Source organism: Chamaea fasciata, unplaced genomic scaffold (assembly GCF_029207755.1).
Source record: "Chamaea fasciata isolate MVZ Bird 193981 ecotype frontalis unplaced genomic scaffold, bChaFas1.0.hap1 SCAF_5, whole genome shotgun sequence".
Taxonomy (NCBI): domain Eukaryota; kingdom Metazoa; phylum Chordata; class Aves; order Passeriformes; family Sylviidae; genus Chamaea; species Chamaea fasciata.
This window is the reverse complement of record NW_027094090.1, coordinates 40,500,174-40,526,687: the sequence shown is the minus strand read 5'-3', so window position 1 is coordinate 40,526,687 and position 26,514 is coordinate 40,500,174. Positions and strand designations below refer to the sequence as shown.

The 26,514-nt window shown below is 37.3% G+C and overlaps 1 protein-coding gene across 4 annotated transcripts in view; it reads right to left on the bottom strand.

Annotated features, from left to right (window-relative positions):
• Window positions 1–26,514, bottom strand: part of TMTC2 (transmembrane O-mannosyltransferase targeting cadherins 2) — a 236,503-nt gene that overhangs the window by 46,543 nt on the left and 163,446 nt on the right. For all 4 annotated transcript variants that reach the window (XM_066183320.1, XM_066183321.1, XM_066183322.1 and 1 more), the window contains 4 exons: window positions 24,778–24,863; window positions 23,758–23,942; window positions 22,077–22,155; window positions 9,329–9,450 (listed from right to left, as the gene is read on the bottom strand). In XM_066183320.1, the coding sequence (XP_066039417.1) occupies window positions 9,329–9,450; window positions 22,077–22,155; window positions 23,758–23,942; window positions 24,778–24,863 (472 nt within the window). The remainder of the gene's footprint in view (window positions 1–9,328; window positions 9,451–22,076; window positions 22,156–23,757; window positions 23,943–24,777; window positions 24,864–26,514) is intronic.

Genomic DNA, 26,514 nt, shown 5'->3' with positions numbered 1-26,514 from the left:
TTTACAACCACATGATAGCAGACTTACTTGAAGGATAAAGAAGTTATTCACAAATTTTAATGAAAATACTTGACAGCCCTGAGGATTAATATTGGGATACAAGATACCTTTCTCCTCTCGGTCACCAGCCCAGGTCAGTACCTAATGAAAAGGTGCTATATGACAGCTACTGGTCTGCTCAGGAGAAATGAGTGGGTGGTCCCAGCCCAAGCCCTAATGGAGATCCTCTGCACAGAAGCACTGGCATATTTATGCCTTTTCAGTGCAGAGACTAACAAGAGAGAACCACAAAACAATCAATGTCCATCTCCTTGCTGAAGAAAAGAACTTGAACAGGATGAAGACATTTTAATAACTGATTCAGAAGACTGGCTGAAATTTGCCTTACTGGATTTGGACCTAAAGCATATAATGAGGACAAACTTCCTGGAGTTTTCAATTAATAAAGAAAACATCAGTCCCTCTCTCCTCCGTCTCATGCCCAAATAGAGATGAACTGCCCCTGATTACCATCTTCCAGCAACACCAACAAATTTAAAAGGAAAAAAAAGTTTTAAAAGTGCAGGTAAGTAACACAGGGCTCTTACAACCCAACACATAAGTTGTCCTGGCTTTCAGAAATACCTCACTCTCCACACATCATGCAGACTCTAAATCGGAATGGCTGGGTGCTTGCACTTTTGGAAGACAAATTGTTAAATGTTTAAATACTATTTCACGAGCTTGATTTTTAAGACCAGTTCTTTGCAGTTGACTGAAAGAGGTTTTCTGTTTTGTTGGTTGCTTCTTCCCTAGAGACCAAAACAATGTATCTGTGCTTGCTAATATGGTCAGACATACAGCTTATCTGGGCTTTCATACAGATGAAATGAAATGAAATAAATGACTGCTATGATCACCAGAACAAAAGAGTGTCAGCCAGCTAACAGCAATTCATATATTAGTTGAAGACTGTATTTATCCTTAAAATATTAAAAAGCAGAGAAAAAACCTGGCATTTTGATATCCACCCCATTTCTTTTCCACACTTTTCTGGTAAACTGTGCCAAATTCATGTTGAGGCAGCTGTTGTACTTAAGGCTGCTGGAGGCCCAGGAACCCTGCAATGCCAGTAAAACTGGAAAAGAGTAATATAGCTCTGAATAACCCTCCTGTGGAAACTATGATGACACAGTGGCAACCAGAAAGGTGGTTCAACAAATTAGGTGGTCTCTGCAATTTGAACCAACTTCATATGACATAAATATTCATCATTCTTCAAAACTTATGTGGGTTTCACCAGTAGGACACAGACTTCATTCTTCAATATAGTTTGACCAAGTGTAACTGGTAATAATGTGATTGCATAAAGAACTTAATTTATGTCACAAATTCAGTTCACTGTCACTCTCCACATCTGTTCTTTATTTTTTTTTTTTTGGCAAACATTCATGTTTTTAATAAAACAGATTTAATTATGAAAAGATTTATTAATGGAAGTTTGATTAAAATGTGCACACTGAATAGAGAAAAACAAGTATTGTGTTACATGATTTTTTCTTCTTCTCTAGAACATTTTAAAGTCACAGAATATTCAGTGATAATAAAACAGTTTGAACTGAACCTGTGTCTTCCTTTCCATGTTTATTTAAGTAACTGCAGACCTGCATATCCTGTTTTATAACCAGTTCCTTTTGCCTCACAACTTTTCTGAGGCAAAATACAACAGAAATGGCGTGATACTGAGTAAATGAATAATAAATTCTTCAAAAGCTTTTACTTAGCTGGACTAATGAAACAGAAACTACAGAGTTGCATTTCACAATGATGTCATTGACATAGGCAAGCTCTCCAACCCAGCTCTAAATATTAGTAGTTGAAAAACAACTTTAATATCTAATATTTAGTAGCTAAAGGGATTCTTCTTTTTTCCTTCATTTTGCTGTATTTCTACAACCCTTCCCTCTTCACTCTGAATTACAATATAAATATCTTGTACCATAATTTGTATGTGAAATGCTAGACCAACTGAAATATAGATTTGGATTATTAACATCAAAGGTCTAGAATTTATCTCAGTTTCTATACTTCCTGTGCATTAAGGAGACAAATCCTGCCTTTTCATCTAATCTTTTTTAAAATAAAATAATAACAACCAAACATGGCAAAGAAACCATCTCAGTGTATGGGAGCATGAACTGGATTACTCTGGAGGAAATTGCACTATAAATCTTTATCTACCAATTCAAGGTAATTTGCCATATATTAAACTTTATAATAAACGTGAAGCAACTTTCTCATTATTGTCCAGTGTGACACAACCATGAAACTTTGTCACTGGGGTCATGACTAACATACTCCTTCCCAGTCATTTTACTGGACCAGGGTCCTCACATTGCACGATACAGTACATTGTATAGTGCTTAAATAACCCAGTACATAACCTAGTTGTTTTTGGAAATAAGCCTTGGCAGAATCAATAAAATGCAACCTCTTCTTTTAGTTTTATATTCTTTTTGCACCTTAAGTGGTTCACATCCATCTTAATATGTAACATTAGTCTTCCTTCAAATACCTGTGGATTTTTGTTGAGTAAAAATCCATCTATTAGCTTCACTGAGATACTACTGAAGTCAGTGTGATTCTTCCATGAGCCAAGGTTAATTGAGATAATAGTAACATAAACTGTGTTCTTGAGTATACATCTGCAGTGATAATTAAAGGCATGATAACCAGAGAGTTGAGATTGAAGCAGTGCCCATTGACTTTGGCAGGAATCTACCGGAGCTTAAACATTTTTGAATGTGACATCACTGCATATTAACTGATACATAAATCTAAAAATTTAAAGCACAGCTCAAAACTTCAGTGGCTTGGGACATGATTGAGACACTATTAAGCTGATATTTTCTTCAAGTATTACGTAAGAAATAATCATCAATATATTAAGGCTATTTGACATCCATTTTCTTGGTTTATGTGTCTCCTATCACCAAAATCATTCTCGTTCTATTAAAGTATTCAAAACAATATAGAAATAAAATGTAGGCATAATTTTTTTGCCCCCTTGGAGGTTTTTTTTCCAGTTGTTCTGTTGTAGTGGAGTTTTTTGTTTGGTGTTTTTTTAAAATGATGTATCTATTTTTAGTCTTTCTTTTGTGGTACCTTGAAATCTAGAAGGAATTTACCTCATTACATCACTGTTGGAAACAAGAAATACTGTGTAAAGGCCTACGTAAACTTTTAAAAAACAGATTTCATTCCATACCTTCTGATTTATTTACTGTCCAGACCCCTTTTAAAATGTTCACTTCAATCATTAAGCTTTGACCATTTTGTATCAAAAATATGTAACGAAATGTGAAGTAAATTTCCAGGTTAGTCCCTTTCTTTTCTGTTCAGTCTCAAACCACAATTTATATTTTCTGATAAAGAATTGTATTAATATCTACACATATTTCACTGTCCAGTCAAAATATAAATTCAGTATTTTCACATGCTGTTTTCACTGAGTCCTATGAATTTCTTCTAAGCTAAATTTAGCCTATTTCTCCATGATTACTGATAAAATTACTATGCACAGAGTAACTACAGCAGCTATATTCAATCACATAATAAAACAAAAAAGATCTAGTTCTAACTAGATCATCTTTAAGGTTGCTTCCAAACCCAAAGCGGTCTCTAATTCTTTTATGAAAGCAGTTCATCCTGTGTCAGTGATGTTCTCTGTAACAAGTTTAAATTTATGTCAAGTAAAGTGAGAAGTTTAGGGCTCCCCCTTTCCTGCCTACAGGAAGTTAGGAGAATGATACCAAAGATGACATCCCTAAAGGAGGTTAGTGAGGGGTTATGTGCATAAATACCTGCTCCAGAGTCATTTATGACCTAGACAGATATGCTGTATTTAAATGAAAATATTCTGCTTTACAATCAATTCTATTACAACTGGCATACAGCCAAACACATGTCCTAAGGGGACTGGAAAGTGTATCTATGGATGCAATACTTCTGGCACGCAGCCAGCCTCTGAAGAAATACAAGCTCAACAGACATCAGCTATTGAAATTTCTGTAGTTCGGAAATCCTGTCATTCAGACTGGAGGTGTGAAAGCTCCAGATACACCAGATAACCAAACCTTAAAAAAAAAGGGCTCACACTTCTGAAGTCACCCACTGCACTGAAGAGGAAAACCCCTTCCTTCTAGTCCCTACAAATGAATTGAAACAAAAATGAAAACAGCTGACATTTTGCAAACTCAGAACTAAATACAAACTGTGCATGTATCAATTTTAATCCTCAAGAGATTTCAAGAGTCAAGAAACCTCATAGTGTCTGTGCCAGGCTCCAAAGACAAACTGAATACAAGACAGAAAAGCAGCAGTGGCTATTGCTTGGCTTAACTTGATTTCTTAAGCAAAGCATTCTCATAGATTCAATGTCATTTGTATATTGTCATAATGTGATTTTTACTGAAATATGCAATTTTCATTAAAAAGAAAAAAATCATCCTAGCCACGGGAAGTAGGGATATACTTTCCCAACACAAAATACCTAAGAGCTTTGCTGATCTAATTAAATTGACCTGTTCAGAAAATGTCTTTTCACTAACTAAAGATTTCTCTATGTGTAGGCATTTACCGATGCCCTAAGTATTACTAAAAATATTTTTGCTTGCTTTAAAGGAGTTGATTACCAAAAGAAGAAACTGTTCTGGAAGATCATGACTAGATTTAACACAGAGCATTTCAATTGCTGTCTTAAAGACAGTCACGATTCTTTTGACATCATGACTGTTCTCCCTCATTTCTGCTTTCCTCCTATTTGTATAAATCTAGAGAGACAGGAAAAAAAGTAGCAATGAACCAGGGACATTAAAGATGACAATATGACAGACTTTTCCAACAGAAATGCAAATTTCCTTTCTGTGCTGAAACACCAGCAGCAAGTAATTACAGAAATAGTAAATGTTGAATTAGCCTATTCATTGTACACCATTCTCCTTTTCCCCTGCTGTCCCATTCTTTTCTGTTCTTCCTATCTTCCATTTATTGCTACGTTGTTACTTATTTTAAGATGACAGCCAAGTGCTCCACCAACTACTGAATACAGTAGGGTATTTGACAGCAACACTCAGAGTAATTTCAGAACTAACCAAAAATGCCAGGATACCACACTGGCCTTCTATTTGTCAAAAACATAAGCAACAATCAACTGCAAGCAAAAAAAAATGGTCACTCACTGAGGAGCAATTATCTCAAAACTTAAGAAAAGTATAGAACTTCACTGTTGATACTTGATCCTGTAACTTTTATATTAACCCAAAACACTGCCAGTCTGTATCATGTCTATGACTGCCTTTTCCCAATCCCCTTTTGAAAAAAAAAATTTTAAAATAAAATATTATATATTATAGGGAATCCTCTAGGATGATTATTGCTGAATTTAATAGTTGAAGCTTCAGCACCGAAATTTTACAAGGCAACGTAAATTTTTCTTACAGCACTTTGGGTGATTTTTCAAGACAGAAAAAAATAGATTACCAGCAGTGTATGGAGCCATGTAAAATGCAAGACAACACCGTGGATTTTTTTCCGGAGAAATATAACAAAGCCTGTAGTTCCTCAATGCAACACACTAAATGTTACAATATGAGGCTGTCCTTAAGTACTTAAGCAATTAGAGCCTCTACTGCAAACTATGCAGGGTCATTTGTGGGATCAACTTCACTCAGACCAGATAAAACAAAACTTAAAAACATTTATTTGTAATTGGAATAAAGCTTCTCAGACTAGCATGCTACTGTAGCAACCAACCACTGACTGATGGCAGAGAGGCCAGATATTAGGAGGGAGGGTTTCTCAGCCTTCTCTTTAGGATTACTAAAGTGAGAGGCAGAAAAAAAAAAATTAAAGGACTTGCAAATGATTTTTTAGCATGACAGCCAATACCTTCTCTTCTAGAAGGTCTGCTCATATAATGGAAAATGAATTACAGTACATGTTAAAGGCATCACCTGGCACTGTCATTTTTGACAGACTCATTTTTATCCTAAAGCTGGGAGCCTTTCAATTTTAAAGCCTTTTAAAAAATTATGCTTTTCTTTGTAATATAGAAATAAATTACCTAAGCAAGGGATGAGGGTCAGATGCTGCGATACAAAGCTAACAGAAGATTGGCTATGTCAACTAACATGTCACATTGAAAAATAAATTCCTCAAGTAATTTAACATGTTAAAGGTATGAAAAGCACATAATGCTAAAGCACTACAGTTCTAAACAGCTACATGTCTTTTCAAAAATATATAAAAAAAGACAAACCTAAGCCCCGGACAACTGGCTATTTTCCAATTATTCTAGTAACTGAGCTACTAATCATGATTTTCAACCATTAAATTTTGCTGTCCTAACATTTTCAAGAAAATTGCAGCTTAGTGAACTGTAATTCTTAGATATAAACATATAACATGAACTAATATAGGAGGTAGGAAATTCTTGTGACTTATGATATTAGGTAACAAGACTGTAAATTCATTAACTATTCCTCCAAAGCTCTTAAGCTGGTCTGGTTTTTCCTGCATACACAGCAGCACGCCCAAATCCATTTGGGCATTACTTGTATTTTTTCCACCCTGAATGATTCTCTGATTCTATGTGATGCTGCTTCAGGAAGCATTAACACTGGCAACAGACTTGAGAAGGCAGAAAAGCTGAGGTTAAAATTAAGCCACTTCATTAGAATTAAAGTAAGGAAGTAAAACATAGATGAATTTGTGAACTTTACAGGTCTGACTTTACTGCTAGGGTGTTTTACATTAGAATTGCCCTTGGCTGGAACTTAGGAACTTGTCTGAAAATTACCTCCTCTCCTCACTTACACCCCCAATTTCACTGACAGAAAAAAATTTCTATCTATATTAGACCTACAAACACTCTTCACTTCATCAGTGATCCAACATTTCTCTCCTAGAAAAGAGACACAGAGAAGTGTTATTCTCCTTGCTGCGACGCATTCTTCCACAAACACAACTCAGATGCTCAAGGCAAGATACACCCCAATCTTTTCTTCCATTTATATCCCCAGAGAAATGTAAATTGTTAATTTCTACTGTAAGGACTCATGAAGATTTTTCATTGCTTCCTTCTAAAAGCTGGGATAATAACATTAAATTTTAATCCTATACCTGCACTTTTATAATGAGGGGACAGAATTAAAAAAAAAAAATTAGTGGCTCACAACGTTTGTACACTTCTGGGATTTGGGGATTTTGTTATTTTGAAGAAACTGTGAGACCTTGTTCCCCAGAACCACTGCAAGATTTTCCCTAACAGACCTCATATTTCACATGCTCAGCAGTCAAAAAAATTAACCAGAGGAGTACTGCGGTAGGGGTGGGTGTGTGCATAACAGAAAACAAGCAAACAAAAATTTGGATTTTATTAAGAAAACTCTTTACTTCCTGTCCTGGCTCCAGAACAGGGTTAATTTTTGTAGTAGCCAAGACGGGGCATGGCCAGGACCCAGAGGATATTCTATACCACCTCCCCATCCAGGAAAGAGGGAAAGGGGTCACTTCTGGATGGAGGAGCATGGTGGCACAGTCAGGTATCGCTGCTGGGGCTTTCTGTGTTGTGAGCATTCCCATGTGAATTGTTTGCCTCTCTCATACACTTTGTTAATAATATCATTCCTGTTACTATTTGCTTTCTTATTTTATTACTGTTTGCAATAAATTGTTCTTATTCCAGCCCATGACCTTTACCTTTTGTGCCTCCAATTCTCTTCCCCAACCTGCTGCAGCAGGAGGGAGAGGGAGTAGTGAGAGAGAGTAGTGTGTGGTTTGGAGTGTTACAGTGGGAACACTAAATTGGGAAATACTATTCCTAAACCACAACACTTCCCCACAGCAATTCCAATAAATTAGCACTTTTGTGTCAAAGATCTGCTAAGAAGGAGCCAAAAACACTGACTTTCTGCTATTAATCTTAGGTGCAAGATACAAAGATATGTGCTAGAAAAGCAAAGGAAATTTTCCTGTATAACCTATTTGTAGTTCTGTTCTAGAAGAAGGTAAACACTGGGTGCCTATATTTGTCAATATTCCAGAAATTTTAACAGTAACCGGAAATTGTTCCGGGGAAAAAAAAAAAAAAAGGCCTATCCAGGAACTGACAGGCAGTGGGGATATGACACTACCACCTGGACTTTCATTACAACTTAGCCTTCCCTTCCAGGCAGTTTTTGATAAAACTCTGCATTCAATATTACATGATAACACAGGTCAATTTTTAAGTCTTTCAAACGATGTTGTCACCTGTTACTCATACAGACAACTTTTGTTGTAATTCCTTCCCCTTTTCCAAATTCAGATACTTTTAACGTAATGGATCTCCTGGAGTTAATTATGAGCTGTTGTTTTCCACTAGATAAAAGACATTTTTTGCTTGAAGACTGGACAACATAATCAAGACCATAGAAAAAACTTATCACCAGGTGAAAAGTTGAGGAACATTCAGTTGAGGAATATTCAGACTGAGGCACAAGGACTCATTAACCATACAGAGGTGTATCAGCAGAGCACAGAAGGCAAACAAGAACCCACTAAGGTAAACAATGAAAGCAAATGTAGACTAGATAAAAAATGAAAGAAAAATTGGAACAAGAAACGAAGAACAAGTGAAAGGCAGTTTTAAAAAAGAATTATTTGAATTAATAAAATAGAAATCCATTTTTCACCTTCAAAACGTGTGAACATCAAGGTGGGACTGGCACTTTGCTAGAACTATCATATGGGGTTAGTTTAGCTGCAGCTACAAGCACACCTGCAGCCAAATTGAAGTAAATTTTACAGAAATAAAGAAGTCCAACTCTTCTGATTTTTTTAGAACTAGCTCTTAATAGTAGAGTAGTTCCTTTCACATGCTCAAAGAGATACTCCTAAAGTGTAAATTCAAAGCATGAGATGTTATTCACAAAGTATACGACACCCAGCCATAGGCTGCTCCAACAGCCCTGAGTCAAACACTGAATATCTTACAGAATTAAATCCATCACTTGTCATCCAAAGAACTTATAATAAAGGCTTTATGAAGAGAACTTACTGTGCATTACAGAGTTTCTGTGCAATTATAACTGGGGTTTTTTCCAGCAGAGTTGGTACTACCTCAAAAATAGATGCAATGTCTCACAAAAAACCCCCAATGCTGTCGAAGTCCTTAATTAAAAGGAATAACTGAAACAGTGTGACAAACAAGGCAATAAACAATTTTCAGGCCAAAGCCTTCCCATCCCTTTCCCTAACCTACTCGAAGGACCTGAGACTATTTCCCAGGAGATGCTGACAAACTCACCGTCAGAGCCAGCAGTTTTCCATAGGTGAGATGGGCTGGGATGTGGTCGTTCTTGGATCGCAGTGACTCCACATACCAGTGCTCTGCTTCAGGCAGCCGGCTCATTCTCATATAGGCTTCTCCTGCAGGGTCAAACAAATGCTAGTGAGAATGCCACAAATTTCTCAAGGCTTCCATAATTCGTTTATCTCATTATTTTCTATGTTTTAAATGTGCAGAGATCTAGAAAAAGAAAAATTAATTTGTACATTTGCAACCACACCCACCCACAAAAAGCCTTGGAGACACTTGAGTGAAGAGGTTAAGTTAAGACCTTATTAGTGCTGAAACAGCATAGCTGAGATGAAAAGTATTGTTGGAATAGAATTGCCAAAGAGAGCACCACCTGTGAAGCTTTAGTCAAAAGTCTCAAAGTAAGAGAAATTTTACCTCATCTACTTCAGAAAAGCTACTTCTTTTCCATTGCTCTACATTGCAAATCATGGAATAGCAGGGAGAACATGGAAAATGTCTGCATTTAATCATAATAACTGAAGAACCTAAATTTTGTTTCAAAAACTAGGGAAGTTTAAGAAAACAGTCCTGAAAGTATATCGAAGGGAGGGACAAGACATTAGAAAACCTAATCTCTGAATATAGTTTTATTAGGTCATCTGCCACAGCTTGTTTAAATTAAAACATAGCATCCATTATTTCAAAATTGCTAATCTTAAGAAGTCATATACAAAACTACCGAAACTGAACATTTTTTGAAGTGAAATCCTTTACAATGAGAGGCTGAGGCAGGCAATCTTGAAGAACAATATATATGAATGGGATGTCAGAAAGCCTGTTAAATGTTTTTATATATATTATATATTAGTGTTAAGACAGATAATTGTAGTCATTAAGTTTCTGAGAAAGAGTTTAGCATACACAGCAAGAAAGTCTCTTCAAGAAGCAAGCAAATTTCTCAAGGGCTGGAAACAATCAAGATGAAACAAGTATAAAGGTGAAGAATAACAGCATTCAGATTACCACTCTGCACTTACACGGCTCTTTCACAAGGACTCTGGATATAAACGTGCCCTTGCCTAGGTCACTGACAGTCTTAAAAAGCCAGTTGAAGATTCAGAATTTCATCATCCCACCAGCTGATCAATTTCTAATAAATGACTGAGTATCTTCCAAAAATTATGAAGTCACAGGCTATCAAATGCTACTACTGGAGGATCAAGAGACTATAGCTGACCCAAGTAAAGACCAGCTAAGGCTGTCTCCAGGAGAGTCACAGCCTCTAGTTCTGCATTACATGGAAATTAATAATTGTGAAAATAGCAGGAGACCGAGGAACGAAAGTTCTTTAATTGAGATGGAAACCAACTACCACACACCCAAAACTTTGAGAATAAGATTCTTAAGAGAGGAAAAATAAGTAACACATAGCATGGGAGCTATTTTATCTCTTTATCTTAAATATTTACAGAGGCTATGGAAGATTTTCTTCATAAAAGGAAATTGGACAAGGCCAAGTCAGATTTTTTTTTCCTATCTTTGTCACCAGAGGAGAAGGATCCCAAACAAAATGTGGCACATAAGTTTTGAGTTTCAGGAGTTAGGGTGTGGTGCATACAAAATGACAAAACTTCAGGCCACAGATAAAATAAGCATGATGTAGTGAAAGAAGTCATGCTGAGGCAAGTCTAAGGGAAACCAACATGATTGCTAAGAGCAAACAGACCTTTTTTCAAACAAGCCTGCTGTATTTAGAGGCTTGCATCCCTGTTTGGGAAAAAAGTCTACTTGTCCTAAATCAAAGATCTACATAGCATTTCGTACTCATGCACTGGTCTGGATATCTGTTTACACACACAGAAGCACTCAAGTAATTCTGCTGCTGTTTAGGGCCAAAAAGACAGAACAATTCCCTACAGAAACACCCAGGCTAAAAAAAACAAAACAAACAAATCCAAACAGATAAGAAACCTCAAAAGAACATGAACACCAAAATCCGTGATAGTAATTTCACATGTGATTTTTCCACTATCTCATTACTCACAAATAAGTGACATAGTATTATACTTTATCTGCACTAAACAAAGTCATTAAGTGTTGAAAGGATGAAAGAAGCCAGAAGTCAAGCTATATGCTCCCCTCAACTCCTCTCCCTAGCTGCATGCTTTAATGCAGAATGTTTAATTATTTGATTGCATACTATTTTTCCCACAGGACCCTGCTTCATTAGCATACAGGAAATGAGGAATCCATATTGTCCTTTTCTTTTCTTCAAGTGGAAAATTCCACCCCAACCTGTTACAGCTTGGTTGAGTTTCAAGCAATTAACAAGATGCTTCAAGAGTAATGTAAGCAGCCAGAAGTGATGGAGCTATTATCTATGGGTAGTAAAGATTGAATGCACTGACAAATATCAAACAGATCCAAGTTCTCATCTACTTTTCATTATGGATTCTGATATAAGAAAGGTTTAAAAACTTTGAGTACTTGCAAATTCGATTTTTAACAGGTTTTAAGAGCTCAACTACTTCACAAACTAAACTCCTAAAACTCAGACATTTCTGAGCAGGGCACCTAGAAACAAAGCTACAATATGTCAATCTAAATATCAAACGTAAAGAAAGAAACTGTATTCTCCTGAACTTCACAGATGAAAACTGGGAGGAGCTGTTGACTTCCTTGAAGGCAGGGAGGCTCTGCAGAGAGGCCTCAACAAACCAGAGAGATGGGCAATCACCAACCATACGAAGCTGACCAAAAGCAAGTGCCAGATTCTTTATCTGGGATGAGGCAACCCTGGCTGTACAGACAGATCAGGGAATGAAAGGCTGGAAAGCAGCACCACATAAAAGGTCCATATTGGTAGAAAGTTGAACATGAGCCAGCAGTGCCCTGGCAGCCAGGAGGGCCAACCTTGTCCTGGGGACATCAGGCACAGCATCGCCAGGGAGGGGATTGTCCTCCCTCTGCACTGGGGCAGCCTTACCTCCAGTGCTGGGGGCAGTTTTCGCTGCCATGACATAAGAAATCTTAAACTATTAGAGTGCCCAGCAGAGGACAATGAGGACGGTGAAGGCCCTTGAGGGGAAGCCATATGAGGGGCAGCTGAGGTCAGCTGGGCTGCTCAGCCTGAAGGAGACTGAAGGGAGACCTCATGGCAGTTATGACTTCATTCGGACAGGAAAAGGATGGGCAGGCATTGGTGTCTTCCCTGTGGTGACCAGTGACAGGACCTGAGAGAATGGCCTGAAGTAGTGCTGGGAGGTTTAGGCTGATTCTTAGGAAAAGGTTCTTCACCCAGGGGGTGGTTGGGCACTAGAACAGGCTCCCTGGAGAAGTGGTCACAGCACTAAGCCTGACAGAGCTCAAAAGGAGTTTGAACAATAACCTCAGGCACATGGTGTGACTTTTGGGGATAGTGTTGCACAGGGCCAGGAGTTGGACTCAATGATCCTTCTGGGTGTCTTCCAACTCAGCTGATTGTGCAATTCTGTGACTCTTTGCAGATAATTCTTGATAGCTGCAGATAATTGTCTATAGCTGAACATTTTTTCTGAGGAACCTGTATCAAGAACTCCAATATTATAAGCAATTAGAAGATAGATTACTATAGAAGGAAGCACTGTTAGGGGGTAAGTTATTCATTCCATCTTCTGAACGAAGAAAAGAAAAAGTTGAAAACTGACAACAGCTCCCCTCACTGCCATACTCAGAACCCAGAACAGAATCAAGCAACAGGTAACTGAATCATTCAATTCAATCAAGTGAATTCATGCATTAGGCTGATGCAATTTAATAATAGCTATGCCACCTTGAGATAAATTTCCAATGAAACACCAGAGAAAACACGTATGGATTGATTTCTGTAATTCAGGATGCACTTGTGTGTCTGAGATTAAAATAAGAAAAATAATATTTGCCATTTACAATCATGCATTCTTATAAACTAGCAACACAAATGATTTAGATATCAGAAAGATAAAAAGAGTTTCCACTGGCAGAAAATATGCAAACCAACATGTAAGGAGATTTCTAAATTTACTTAAACAATTACTTTTTTTGCAAAATCTTTTAAATCTCATGCTGAAAATCTGAAAGATCACACATGGAGACTTTATTAATAAAACTTGTCAGATCTGTGAAGTTCAGCAGATGTAACAACAACAGAGAAAGAAATCCATGGCAGCGAAAACCTCAAGATATAAATGGTCAGTTATTTCCAGTCCCTAATCTGTATCAACACAGACATGTGCACCATTGCCTGTACAATGAGTGGTGGTAATAAATTTAACAGATGACTGGAGTAAAATGGGACCAATCAGTATTTCAAAACTGTTTCCAGCTTCACAGGGGTTAGTTCAGTTAACATTTTCTGAGTTTTATGAACCCATTTCTTGTCTTATTCTACTAGAAAGATCATATATTATTAACCTGTAATTCTCATTTACTAATGTAGTGCAACAAAAACATTAATATGCAACTGAAACAAATTTAAAGCAGTGCATACAAAGTTCATTAACATTTCTATTAGTACTTTCAAAGAAATCAGAAACAGGATACCTTTTAGCTTGATTTAAACCACCAAAATTAAAATCCCTATACTCAAGTAGATTTTATTTAACACAAAGATAGACTACTTGCAAAACTACCATTCACCAACAGCATTTTCCCATATTAGCTCAGAATCCTTGGAATTTAAAAATAATCCTTCAAAATAAAATTAAACAAAATCCCACAAAAAAAATAAACTAGCCAAAACCTCCCCACTTAAATCATGCCAGGATATAATTTATAATTAAATATATTTGATTAACATAGCATTAACAATAATTAACATATAATGAATACTAACTAAAATCCCATAACAATCATAAAAAACCATTAAATATTTATATTAAATAATGATGCTAATAAAAGACTAGCTTGCTAGCAGCCATTTTCCCTAAAGGCTAACATTTTACTTGATAATTGAGTGGAATGTGTTTGTAAGAAAAATAAACTTTAAAAAAGGATACAAGATTTTCCAATACATACCATGTATAGTTAAAAAGCTAGTTTAAAAGCAAAATTAGGTAGCATTTACATGAATGTATGCTACATGGTTCTAGTTTAACATTTGATCTGTTGATTTCATGTTTTTTCTGTTTCAGAGGCATGTAGTCATACCAAGCAAAAGTCATATCCTGGTAGGGAGCATGCCAGAGTTTCTAACCAGAAAGTAGAACAGAACTGTGGATGTAAAAGCACTGTACCTCCACAGGTGTAAGGTACCCATAGTTTCAGATTATGAAGATATGTCCCTCCAGTGGTCCTCATTTTAGGAAGGAAAAGACAACTGAAAAATTATCTCCATAAAGGAGACAATGTAGGGTAAATATGCCTTGCATCATTCTATGCTAATTAGCTGCCCCTCAAATTTTAGGGTGGTAAAACTGTAATATAGGAAACATAAAATTTGACGTGAACAAGACAAACACAGATGTCAACACACAAAGGAAGATGGAGATGCCCTTTGACAATAAAATTCTCTAATATATATATTCCATCAGGATTAAATTTAATTTTTCCATCATTTCTTTTAATTGGGAGTATAAACAAGTTGCCTTAGGAAATGATGGAGAGTCCCTGTGTGTTGCAATACCACAAGGAGTTTGTATCTTTATAATGCAACTGAGCAGCTTTCTTGTGCAAATCAAGGCTGCAGATGCACTTACCATAAATGCACCTACCTCTCTAGATACATGACTTCCCTCTTTTTTCCCAGTGCATAAAGTAACATAATAAATCTGGAAACACAGTTTGTTTGATGTTATACTACACTGATGTATAAGATATACTGCAACAGCTCAACAATTTTGGTTATAAATACGCAGCACATGCACATCTCCCCTGAAACAGCTGAAGCATGTGAACACAGTGAGCATCAAGTTCTGCACAGACCAAACATATTGGGAGTCAATTTTTTTCCTTTTACAGAATAATCTCCTTGAAGATTTCAAGGAATGTATTGTATTTTATCAGGGTTTTTGATGGATTGGAGTCAATTCACATTTACTTAGGCTGAACAAATTCTTAGAGGCCTCAATTAGCTGAAGCAAAGCCTTATCTGATTTAATTAGACCACTAAGCTACTTTGTAAGGAAAATACCTAAAGTAGAAAACATATATAAATGAAGGGCAAAATAGCATCAGATGCAGCATGGAACAGCATGGATATTGCACAGCTGTTTCCTGCTGCACAAAGGCTTCCAGAGAAAGCAGTGTACTGACAAAAATAGAGGCATTGAACTCACACAAGATATGTAATTTAATTTCCAATGCCCGTATAGGTTTCTTTAAAACTCAACTAATAGAAGCACCTTCCATTAGAATCATGCCTAACTGGGATCCCTGTAGTCCAATTTCAGTATTGGACCATATTTTTTGGTCTGCAAATGTTATACTCATTTTCATATAAAACCCTGCATGTTTAAAACAAAAATGCATTTCATCCTTAGAATCAGCTTTTTCAGACCATTACCTAAGAAAACTCAAGCACTTAACATTAAAATATAGATCAATAGTCCAAAGAGATAAAACTAAGAAAATCAGGGAACCTGGGGGAAAAAAAACCCAAACAGGCTCTCAAACATTGAATCAATTACCATCTCCAGCAATCAACTGCTGCTACTTTCATACTCTGCTTCATTCCCTCAAAGCAAAGTCAAAAACACAGGAGACACTGCAATCAGATTGAATATTCATACTTATAAGCACAGAATCATTTAGGTGGAGAAAGACATCAATCATCGAAGTCCAACCTTTGACTATTACATCAACTAGATCATTGCACCAAGTGTCACATCCAGTCAGTCACTTCTTGAACACTTCCAAGGATGGTGACGCCACCACTTCCCTGGGTAGCCCATTCCAATTTCTGACAACCTTTCCAGAGAATAAATTCTTCCTGATGTTCAGCCTCCCATGGCAGAGCTTGTTGTTGTTTCCTCTTGTTGTATTGCTGATTGCCTGGCAGAAGAGATCAACCCCCCAGCTGGCTACTTTGAGGCAGTTGAAGAAAGAGATAAGGTCTCTCCTGATCTTCTCCAGGCTAAATATGCCCAGCTCCCTCAGCCATTTCTTGTGGGACTTGTGCTCCAGACCCTTCATCAGCTCCACTGCCTTTCTCTGGGCATTCTCCAGCACCTCAATGTCTTCATTATAGTGATGGGCCCAGCACTGGACAGAGGATTCAAGGTGTGGCCTCACCAGTGCAGAGAACAGAAAGTCCACACTACTTCTGACACAAGCCAGTATGCCTGGGCACACACTGGCTCATGTTCAGCTGTTGGTGACCAACACCCTCAGGCCCTTTTTCTCTGGGCTGCTTTCCAGCCACTCTTCCCCCTGCCTATGGTTGTTGTGACCAAGTACAGGACCCAGCAATTCACCTTATTGAATTTCATACAACTGGCCTTGACCCACGATCAGTCCAGCCTGTTCAGGTCCCTCTGCAGAGCCTTACTGCTCTGCAGCAGATCAATACTCCCAACCCAATTTAGTGTCATCTGTGACCTTACTGAGGGTGCATTCAATCCCCTCATCCAGATCATCAGTAAAGATATTAAAGCAGGACTAGCACTAATACTGAGCCCTGCAGAACATCACCAGGGACTGGCTGCCAGCTGGATGCAGCACTTAGCTGCTTAGCTTTGGACATCAGATATTAACTGCCACAGTCTGCAAAGTCTCAGAGGGGGAAGGGTTAAAGCATCAGAACGAGGGTGGGAAGGGGGAGAGGAGGAAGCCCAGCATTTTATTCCCATCACCACTGGAGACAACACCATTCTTATTTCCATGGAACATGTAATAAAATGTAGATATGGAAGAAAAAAAACCCTTTTCCCATCCAAGCTAGTTTTAAAAGAAAAAAAAAAAAAAAACAACTTGTAATGTAGACTTAGTAAGAAATTACCAGCAAAACTTCATAAGATGCATATGAAGCACACTGATGACTAAAACTTAGATAAATGCAGGTACCATACTCAGCCTAAGTTATGATGTAGAGTGTGTATTTCACATCTTAATCATCTTTGGATCTTATAAATTAAGTGTTGCTCAGCATGCACGGTAAAACCATACCAAAGGGTTTCCTGGAGTTTTAAACAATATTTCAAAATAATTCAATAAGAAAGCATCTAATGGGAGCAAAGGGTAAATGAGATAGGAGCCTTAACAATAGTAACAGGTTTGTAGAAACAGCCACATCCACCCAGAAGCATAATCAAGTAAAGTGATAGCTGTGTTATAATCATCAACACAGAAAGTCTCTCTGCATGCTAAGCCTTTGTACATAAGACACAAACCTTTGCACCAGATGTAAAATCTGGCTCCCCTTTTCTGGACTGTACACTTGTGTATGATTTGTTTTCTGTCATGTGCAATCCAGCAGATTCGCAAGGAGAAATTTAAACTTTGTGCATCATGAACTGTATTCACTCCTGCAATGTTAGCATTTTGTGGCTTGCATTTCTCATAAAAAATGTTTGTAAGGCTTTCCCTGAAGTGCATTTGAAAAGAGACATTCAGACGTTAGTTAGCAAGAGCAGATGATGTGCAATCAAGACACTTGTCTTTGTGACAGTATCTTGCCAATCTAAGCCTGAACAATGCCATCCCACCATCTTTCTTGTTACTGTTTGGTATTAAAAATAAAGCCTCCATGGTCCACTTCACACCACTTAAGTGTCAGGAGTATGAATTACTGTAGCAGGTGGGCTAGTGTGGTTTTAAAAGCAATGCAATACAATCAACTGTACAATATCAGATTTCAAGGAACGCAAAAGACATCTAGAGCAGAGGCTGATCCTTCAGCAATCCTAATATTGGCATTAAAGTGTTCAAGATCCCACAGGGACCATTTTATCTTTTGACCTCAGGCTTTAATTGAAACTTTAAACAAAATATATTACCTATTTAATACAGCTAAGCTGGACTCTCTCCTTTGTAATGCAAGTCACCATGCCAAGCAAATTAATCTGTGTAACCTTAGCATGTACTTTTTAATTTACATCAAAGCTATATGGTATACACAAAATAAATACCAAGCCAACCTTATACAGCTTGTTGAATAATTATTTTGATTCTAGTTTTAAAGTTTCAATTTTCAGCTGTTTCGGGTTCTCCTAAGGAAAAAAAATGAAAAGGTTTTATTTCTTGATACAATGCCAGTGAAACATATGGTTTCCTTAGCTGAGTTGTTGCACACCTGGCAAAATAAATCACAGCAACAGGAGACCAAAATCTTCCCTGCAACTTTTTCACATGCACAAACTTAGAACATCTGATGCTGGTATTACAGCCCTGTATTTTTTACAATGAAAAAAATGCGAAGTTAAATGGATGCCCACTTCTTGAGCCCCAAAACTTCTTTTTCTCATTAAGATGCAAGTTACAGAGTGTTTTAAAGGATGAGAGTCTCTCAGGCAGACTGACACACCAGAGGAATGAGTCACTGGGCCTGTCAGAGCAAAAGGCCAATAGAAGCAAGCACAGGAAAAGAAGTGTAACACAGACAGGGAAAGCAGGTGGTGGAAAGACTTAGCACTGCTGGAGTGTTAATGCTACTGCACTCAGAGTGCTGGAGTTCAAACCTGATTCACTTTAAACAGTTCGTCTCCTGTTTATTCCCTTTCAAGTAGGTCATGTACATCACACAGGAGAAAAAAACCTTTCCAAAAAATCTTCAATTGCATGAATGGTTATTAAAACCTGGAGGAAATACTGTTTCCTTATATGACATGCTAATATGTAGCATTATGTGTGCCACTCAACCAAGCCAAGAGAATGCCAGAGACTGGGAATACAATAATCACAATAAGAACCATAGCAGATAATCCTCAAACTATTCTTGGATTTCACAATAAGCTGTGAAGACTTTTTCCACATTTAAGGAGATGAGGAAGACTACTTCCTTCTGCTACTTTCCAAGCAGATGGGGAGCACTTCCCAGTTTCTCCCCCTTCCTCCCCAGCAATAAGGATACAAAGAGTGGGGACAGCTCAGTCAGGTTTATGCACTTGCAAGTGCACGAGATAGGACTGGCCTATTTCAGTTCCTCTAGTCTCCCTTTTAAAGGCAAGAAGTGGGCAGACAAGTTTATGTAATGCTGTTCATAAAAGAAAGTGTTATAGTGGATGTGTTTATAATTTTGTCTTGAACATCAAAACAGAAATAAACACTCCAGGCGGCCTTCTGATACTCAGTGACCCCACATGAGCTGCAAAGCGGATGCCCTCCTGATAATGGATGTGGTTGCCTTGTTATCCTGTCACACACAAAGCAAAGAGAAGACTGAAAAGGTGTTTGGGATTTATCTCACCCAACTCGAGCTACTAAGTCTAAGTTAGTCATCTCAGCTCCTTTTAGAGGAGAAGGAGCTTTCAGGATGTGTATAATCAAAAATAGATGTCTAAATCAGAAGGGCTTCATTACTCCCCAGAGGTTATGATTTTCTTTCCACACTATAAAGCACAGCTCCCTAGCTCTGTCTTATCATCTCAGGTCAGAGAGACTAAATGCAGCCATGTAGGCTTATGTAGACACATCCAGGACAGCTTTGAACAAATCAGTGTGAGTCCTATTAATACAGCTGCATTGCATTCTGTTCAAGTTGCTACCCAACTTTAGGTCGCCTCTTGGATTGCCTTTGCAGCAACCTACAAGCAACACTTCAGCAACCAGTGTGAAGCAAGCTCTGTCTTTCCTGCAAAAGCTGCCATCACAACAGCAACCAAAATACAAATATAAGCTATGTTAATGGTAAATTGAAATTCTCAGAGCTCCACAAGAAGCTAAGGTACACTCAGTTGACCATGTCTTGTAATGCCACCAGGACATCCATGAAGTGCTGGCAGCAGCTTAAAGGAAGCAGAAACCAGAGTATGGGCTAAGGAGAGAAGGGAGGAAGTATAGAAGGAGCCAAGCCTGGGCAAAGGACTAAGCCAGTCTTTGTGTTTTTGTGAGTTAAAAAATGCAAACCCCAGGAACAGAGTGAACTTGGAATCACAGACTGTGCATACAAAGGAAAGTGAGAAAGGCCTCCTGAGCCTAAAAAAAGGGAAAAATCTGAAAAAACTCACAGGTCATAGTGATTTTAAAGGTAGCACCTATTCATTGGAAAAGAAAAAGAGTAGTGCAAGCCTCTTCGGAATAGGATAAGCATTACATGCTAGAAACAGCACTGGTTTAGGTTTTCCAATTTTGTATTTTGAGGAAGACTTTAATCAGAATTATGAAAAATGTATCTACACTAAAGAGGGCAGTCAAAACTTCAGAGAATTTGCTGAAGCACTGCAGTATTTCAGCAGTCACTATAGGACGCCGATAGTAAGCAGAGGTTTAACTCACACAGTGGTGATTGTTGATACAATCACCAAATTGATAAGCAAATGCTGACAAAGTTGATAAAACAATAATTTCACTAAGACTGGCAATGAACAAAAGTATATGTAATATTCAATTTGTGCAATTTATGGATTTTAGCCACTAGCATCAGTCTGGTAAGGCTTAGTGTTCAGGGAGAAGGAACTCTCCACTGAACTGTATGGACTGCAAAGAAAGTGCTTAGACTGACATTAGATACTTTGTCACTGTGGCAAGAGAACTACTTAAGCTAGCACTTATATTTACATTTTTCAAATATACAGCATCAATTACAACTACAATTTGATCTTTTCCTGTTCCCTAGTACTTGTAAGGTGCTAAAAAAAGATGCTTTTCCTGGATAAGTAGTCAACAACTGTGTAAAAGCAAAAGGTATCAACCAATACACTCCCTTGTATTAGAGGCATTGGTGGGGAGAACCACACAAAACCCCATATACTTCCTCTTGATCCTCATTGTTTCCACAGATACTTTTAATTGTTCCACTTTGAACTACTTTAAAGTAAAGCTTCATACATCCTTTTCTTTCCCAAACAAGACAGTACCGGGCTAAACACTGAGGGTGCTTAGCAGGAACACACGAGCTTTGGGAGGGAATTCCACTTACAAGCATCTCTGGAACAATAAGAACCAGCCCTCTTGTTTTCAGATCTGAGTACTATAAGTAACAATTCATATTATCTTCTTTTTTTTTTTATCTGTTTAATGTATTCCATATAAAAATGCAATGAAAAATATGAGGTACTGAAGTTAAACAAAAGACACCTCACAGATAAAGTGATCATTTTTTGCAGTACTCAAAGAAGTCCTAAAATTTTGAAGGACAGATATCTGGTCCTTGAAGAAAAGTAAGAAAAATTGTCCATTGTAGACATCTAAACTAAAGTACATCAGCTGGAAATAAATTTTTGGCACAACCTAAAAAAAAAAAAGTACAACTATCTCTGTGGGTTTGTAGGTTTTACCTTGTTGGTTTACAAGGTATTTCAACATCTAACACCCACAAACATGTGGACACATGGGGCCTCCAAAGTAGTGGATGAGAGATTCTGGAGACAAAGAAAAACACTAATCCATGCATTCTAAATGTAAAACTGCTACACTGACACTCTTAAAGGCATCCAGTGCCTAAAAGTCTCACCATTTATTGTACCTTATCCAGTATTGCAGCTGCCAACATTTAAGCTCTGAACCTGGTTAGACTTCTACAGAAATTAATTATTTTTGGCTTTTATTAGGCTATTAATTTGAGCACCAGTTGCCTGCATAACGTCTTTTGTTTCATTCTGACTCCTCAAATATCATTCTGAAGCACCAACAACGGACTTACCCATCATGTTATATAGGCTCTGGGGTGCAAACTGCCTTGGCATTTTCTGTATTGCTTCTTTGTAAACTGTAAGGGCCTCCTGAAAAGAGACACACAGGTGGGAAAACACCAACTTAAAAAGCATCCTTTCACAAATAAAGTAAGACCAAACTATCCTCCTTCCCCAAATGAAAGGTGCAGGGACAGAGAAAACACATTGGCATCAAAAATGCCACAGAAAGTGCAAAATTTCTCCTTTTAAAAAGGTTTTTTTACCTGAATTTTACCAAATTCAGTGAGTCTTGTAGACAAGAGATCAAGTTAGTTCCAATATTGCAACTTCTTTTCCAGGCAAAAGTAATGAGGACATTTTGTTATACCACTTAATGACTGATAAGTTTATAAACATAAAATTCTAAAGTCTGTCAAAGAATATGGAGTATTATTGAACTGCAGACAAAGGACATTCTGATAAGTGACCTAAAAATAAAGAAATCATTGTCTATTGCCAAATAATAACAAAGCATAATCCTCACAACTGAAGCCTGTTCCACAGAAAGGATGAGATGCACTATAAGGTCAAGAAAGCCAAAACTGCAGTCCCTTTGCAAATGTACTATGCCTTGAATTACCTGATCACACATTTAGTCATTCATCACTTTGGATGCTTGCTGGTCAGTCTGTTAGTTCTGCATCAAGTAGTGACAGCTTATAAAGGCTGCAATGACCACCAGGAAGACATCTGAAGTTTTGTATTCTTAAAAGCTCTTGTATCTTGCAGGTATTGAATTCCAACTCTACACTCTATCGGCTGTGCAGACAACATGCTGCTGTTCTCTGTATATATGCATTAGCTGTCTGTGTTTTAACCAATTAGTAACTCCATCTGACAGAGCTGGATGCAGCAGACAGATGACAGGGAGTCTGTCCAGCTTGTACATGCCTGATCTGAAACAGCTGACATAACTGTCACGGTCAGGAACACTTTACATGGATCAAAATCACCCACAACTCCTGTTCTGAAGTATGCCTGACAATGCAAAGAGAGAATGAATGTCTTTCAAATACTGCTAAAGGTCAAACCTCAAGTGAATGACCAGTTTCAGTAAAGTTCATCAGAGAAAATGGAGAGTCACAACAGTCACAGTTGCTTGTTTAAATGAGATGGGATGGCTTGGGTGCAGTTTATTATTACATTAAAAATATCCAACCCACTTTAACACTTAGGTCAAGTTATCTGAAAATAACATACAGGGGAATGTTTTCAAGCACCGAAGTTTTAAATTATTTCAACTGGGTCTTATTTTTGGAGACTGAAATGCAAGCATAATTGCACTTTTCCAGCTAAAGATGGACTTACTGTGTTTTGAATTATAATGACTCTATACTTTAGGTTGACTGGCCTTTAATCAGGTTTTATCCTTGCATACCCATATGGGTACAAAGCCAAAATCAATGAACTAACACATATCAGATGTGGCCACTGCTAATGTTGACTCTGACATGAGAACATCACACTACTAATTAATAGCATTATACCAGTGGCTGTAGAGAACAAATATTCTCTGTAAAGAATGTTAATCTTGATCTGGTGAAATTCAATCATATATGCGATAAATTTTAAAAGTCTGGGTGGAAGCAGTACATATTATTTTTATAGGAAAATTTTATAAATATATTATATACAAATCTGGAGTCTCACCTCATAGTGTCCTTGTTCATGAAAAAGTTTTCCTAAGTTATAAAGACAGCTGGTAACAGAGCTTTTATGAGCATGAGGATCTTTCAGATTTTCATCAGGGATCTCTGAACACTTCACAAAAGTCCTTCTGGCTTCCTCTGTCTTCCCTTGGTTCATCAGGATGATACCAGTATTTAAATAGGCAGCTGTGAAGAGGGAAAAAATGTTATCTTTTAGTGGAGTTCTATTATGCTATATCTACTGTTCCAATTCTAAGCAGTATCTTGTAGAGATCCCATGGTTATCTAATTTGGTTTTTGAATAACACTGAGCACTCATTGGTGTGAGTGTGAACATGCAACATGTGAACATAAAAGGTAGAACTTCACAGGCAAGGATAGAACGTGACTATAAAGACTGAGGGAAGGAATCACTGGTTAGGCAGGGTGTTCCATTTTGTTCCTCTTTTTAGGACTGTATAAAGCATACAGCACCACTGTTTGAAGTGTTACAAAAGTATAAATATACATAAAAACATATACATACAGAGAAGATTAATACTGAAGGTACAAAAGTCTCAGCCATCTCAAACAGCACCACCTAATTTTGGAACCTATTACTGGCAACACCCAAAAGGTTATTCTCCATTTACCCCAGGCAAGAAAGAAAAAATGAAAATACTTAAAAAATATTTGTATTATTCACTCACATAAATATCAGGGACTGGCTGTAAGAAACAGAAAACAGGAGCTGAAAATTTGGGCAGTAGTATCTGTGGCTCAACAGCCCAGATCAGAAGCATTTTAAGTTCTAGTAGTGCTGCTAAGTGTTAATTCATTATCTGCTTCTTACTTGTACCACATTAAATGTAGCTGTTTACTTTCACTTTTAATAATAAGCTGCTTTCAAGGGCACAATTTCACCTTTTGCTTTCTGACTTAAAAGCTTCTGAAAAAAAAGGAAGTGTTATTAAAGAGTACGAAATTTTTCCATGAAAACTATAGTCAGTATTATACAAGCTTGTATAGTTAAAATACTTACAAGCTAGCGTGGGTCTGCTACCAATTGCCAGTTTATAGTAATGCAATGCCTCTGAAAACCTGCTGTTTTCCTGAAGTAGTAATCCCCTGCATGAGGGAAAAAAAAAAAAAAAAAAGAAAAAAAAGAGAGAGTGAAGTGTGAGGTTACTACAAAGAGTAACGTGAAAACAAATACTGAAAACAAAACTTGGGTAACTGGTATTTCAGAGACACAAACACTCACTAACAGTTCAGCGTGAAAAGTATTCCATGTATAAAGATGAATTCATAGACACCAGGTGCATCCATATGGCTTTAACAAAACAGATGTTAAACAATAGTTTTGGCTTGCTTGGAAACCTGGAGATTCATTTACTCAGTTGAGAAAATGTTAGCCTACAAGACTTTTAAAAGTGGATAGAATATGATGGAGGTATTTGCAAGTCATTAACGATTAGCCTGGCATCTTGTCTTGACCTGAAATAAGCAGCTCTTTCTTAAAATGCATGATAAAGTTAGGCACCCAGCCCTTCTTCATGCTAAGGACTCCCCTTGTTGAGCAATCTCACTAGATTATTCACTGTACAGCTAAGCACATGCAACAGTTCTGTTTTTTCCGGTATTCCTTACACAAATTTACTAACTGAAGAGGTATTAAAAATTATACTGAATACTTCCAGTTTCATAATAGATGGGCTTTAATTTAGCTTTTAAGACAAACATTCTTGTGAATTACGATTCATACCAGCCACCCAAAAATTTCTGAGAAGTGGTGTGGTCATCAGTGACATGAATGTACACTGTACGCTTAAAAGAACACCCAAAGCGTTACAGTTTTCCAAAGTTTCAGAAGATTGAAAAAGAGCATTTACAAATACATTTAAACCAGAATGATTTAAAAATCCTTGAAAATTAGTCATTTCAGTGTGGAGACTCAGACCTCAGTATCCAGGGGTAAACATCCCTTGTCATATAACTCTAAATATCCAGGAGAACACAGCTCTTCCTCTAAGGTGGAAGCGGTACCATATTCATTCATAGTTTCCCAAACCTACAGCAGTTTTCTCTTCTTCCTCTGCTTTTATCTGCGGATAGCTTTTTGAACTGCAAAGAGCTTGGAATTCTTTTATCTCCAGTCTCAAATCAGAGAAGATTTTATTTCCCTCTAACATCTTAGGAAAACTTTTTTAATTAAACAAGTGAACTTCAAGGGACGAAAAGAGAAGGACAATTACCTAAAGTAACCACCATCTATGTTGTTTGCTTCTTGCCACTGGGTTAGGATTTAACAGAACTGAGGAATATATCCTCTTTCTCTTCTACACTATCACATGACCTCACTTTAAAACTGTTTTCCAATACACTTCAGATTAGGTCGTAAATAATTTTTAATATTTTTAATATTAGCAGAACATACATTTAGTAGGTATGTGCAGTAAAGTAATGAGGGAATACATTCAGGATACTTTTTGGCATGGCACAAAGGTTTGCAACTACTGTCAAGTATCTTGCAAATGGCAAGAAGCATGATCATCAGGACAGAAATAACATTTTCTAAATTTTCTAGAAGCTGAATTTTGTTAACTCTAAAAAATTTTATACACTGTCCTTACTTCAAGGAAGATTAATTATGGTACTTTGATCCTGCTTGCAGGATAGCAGGGGAATTAACAGAAAAAAAATGAGGTGCATGGTCTGACATTTAAGCTGCTTCTTAATTTTTTAAAAAGCAAAAACATTCTCATAGACAATTTTGAAA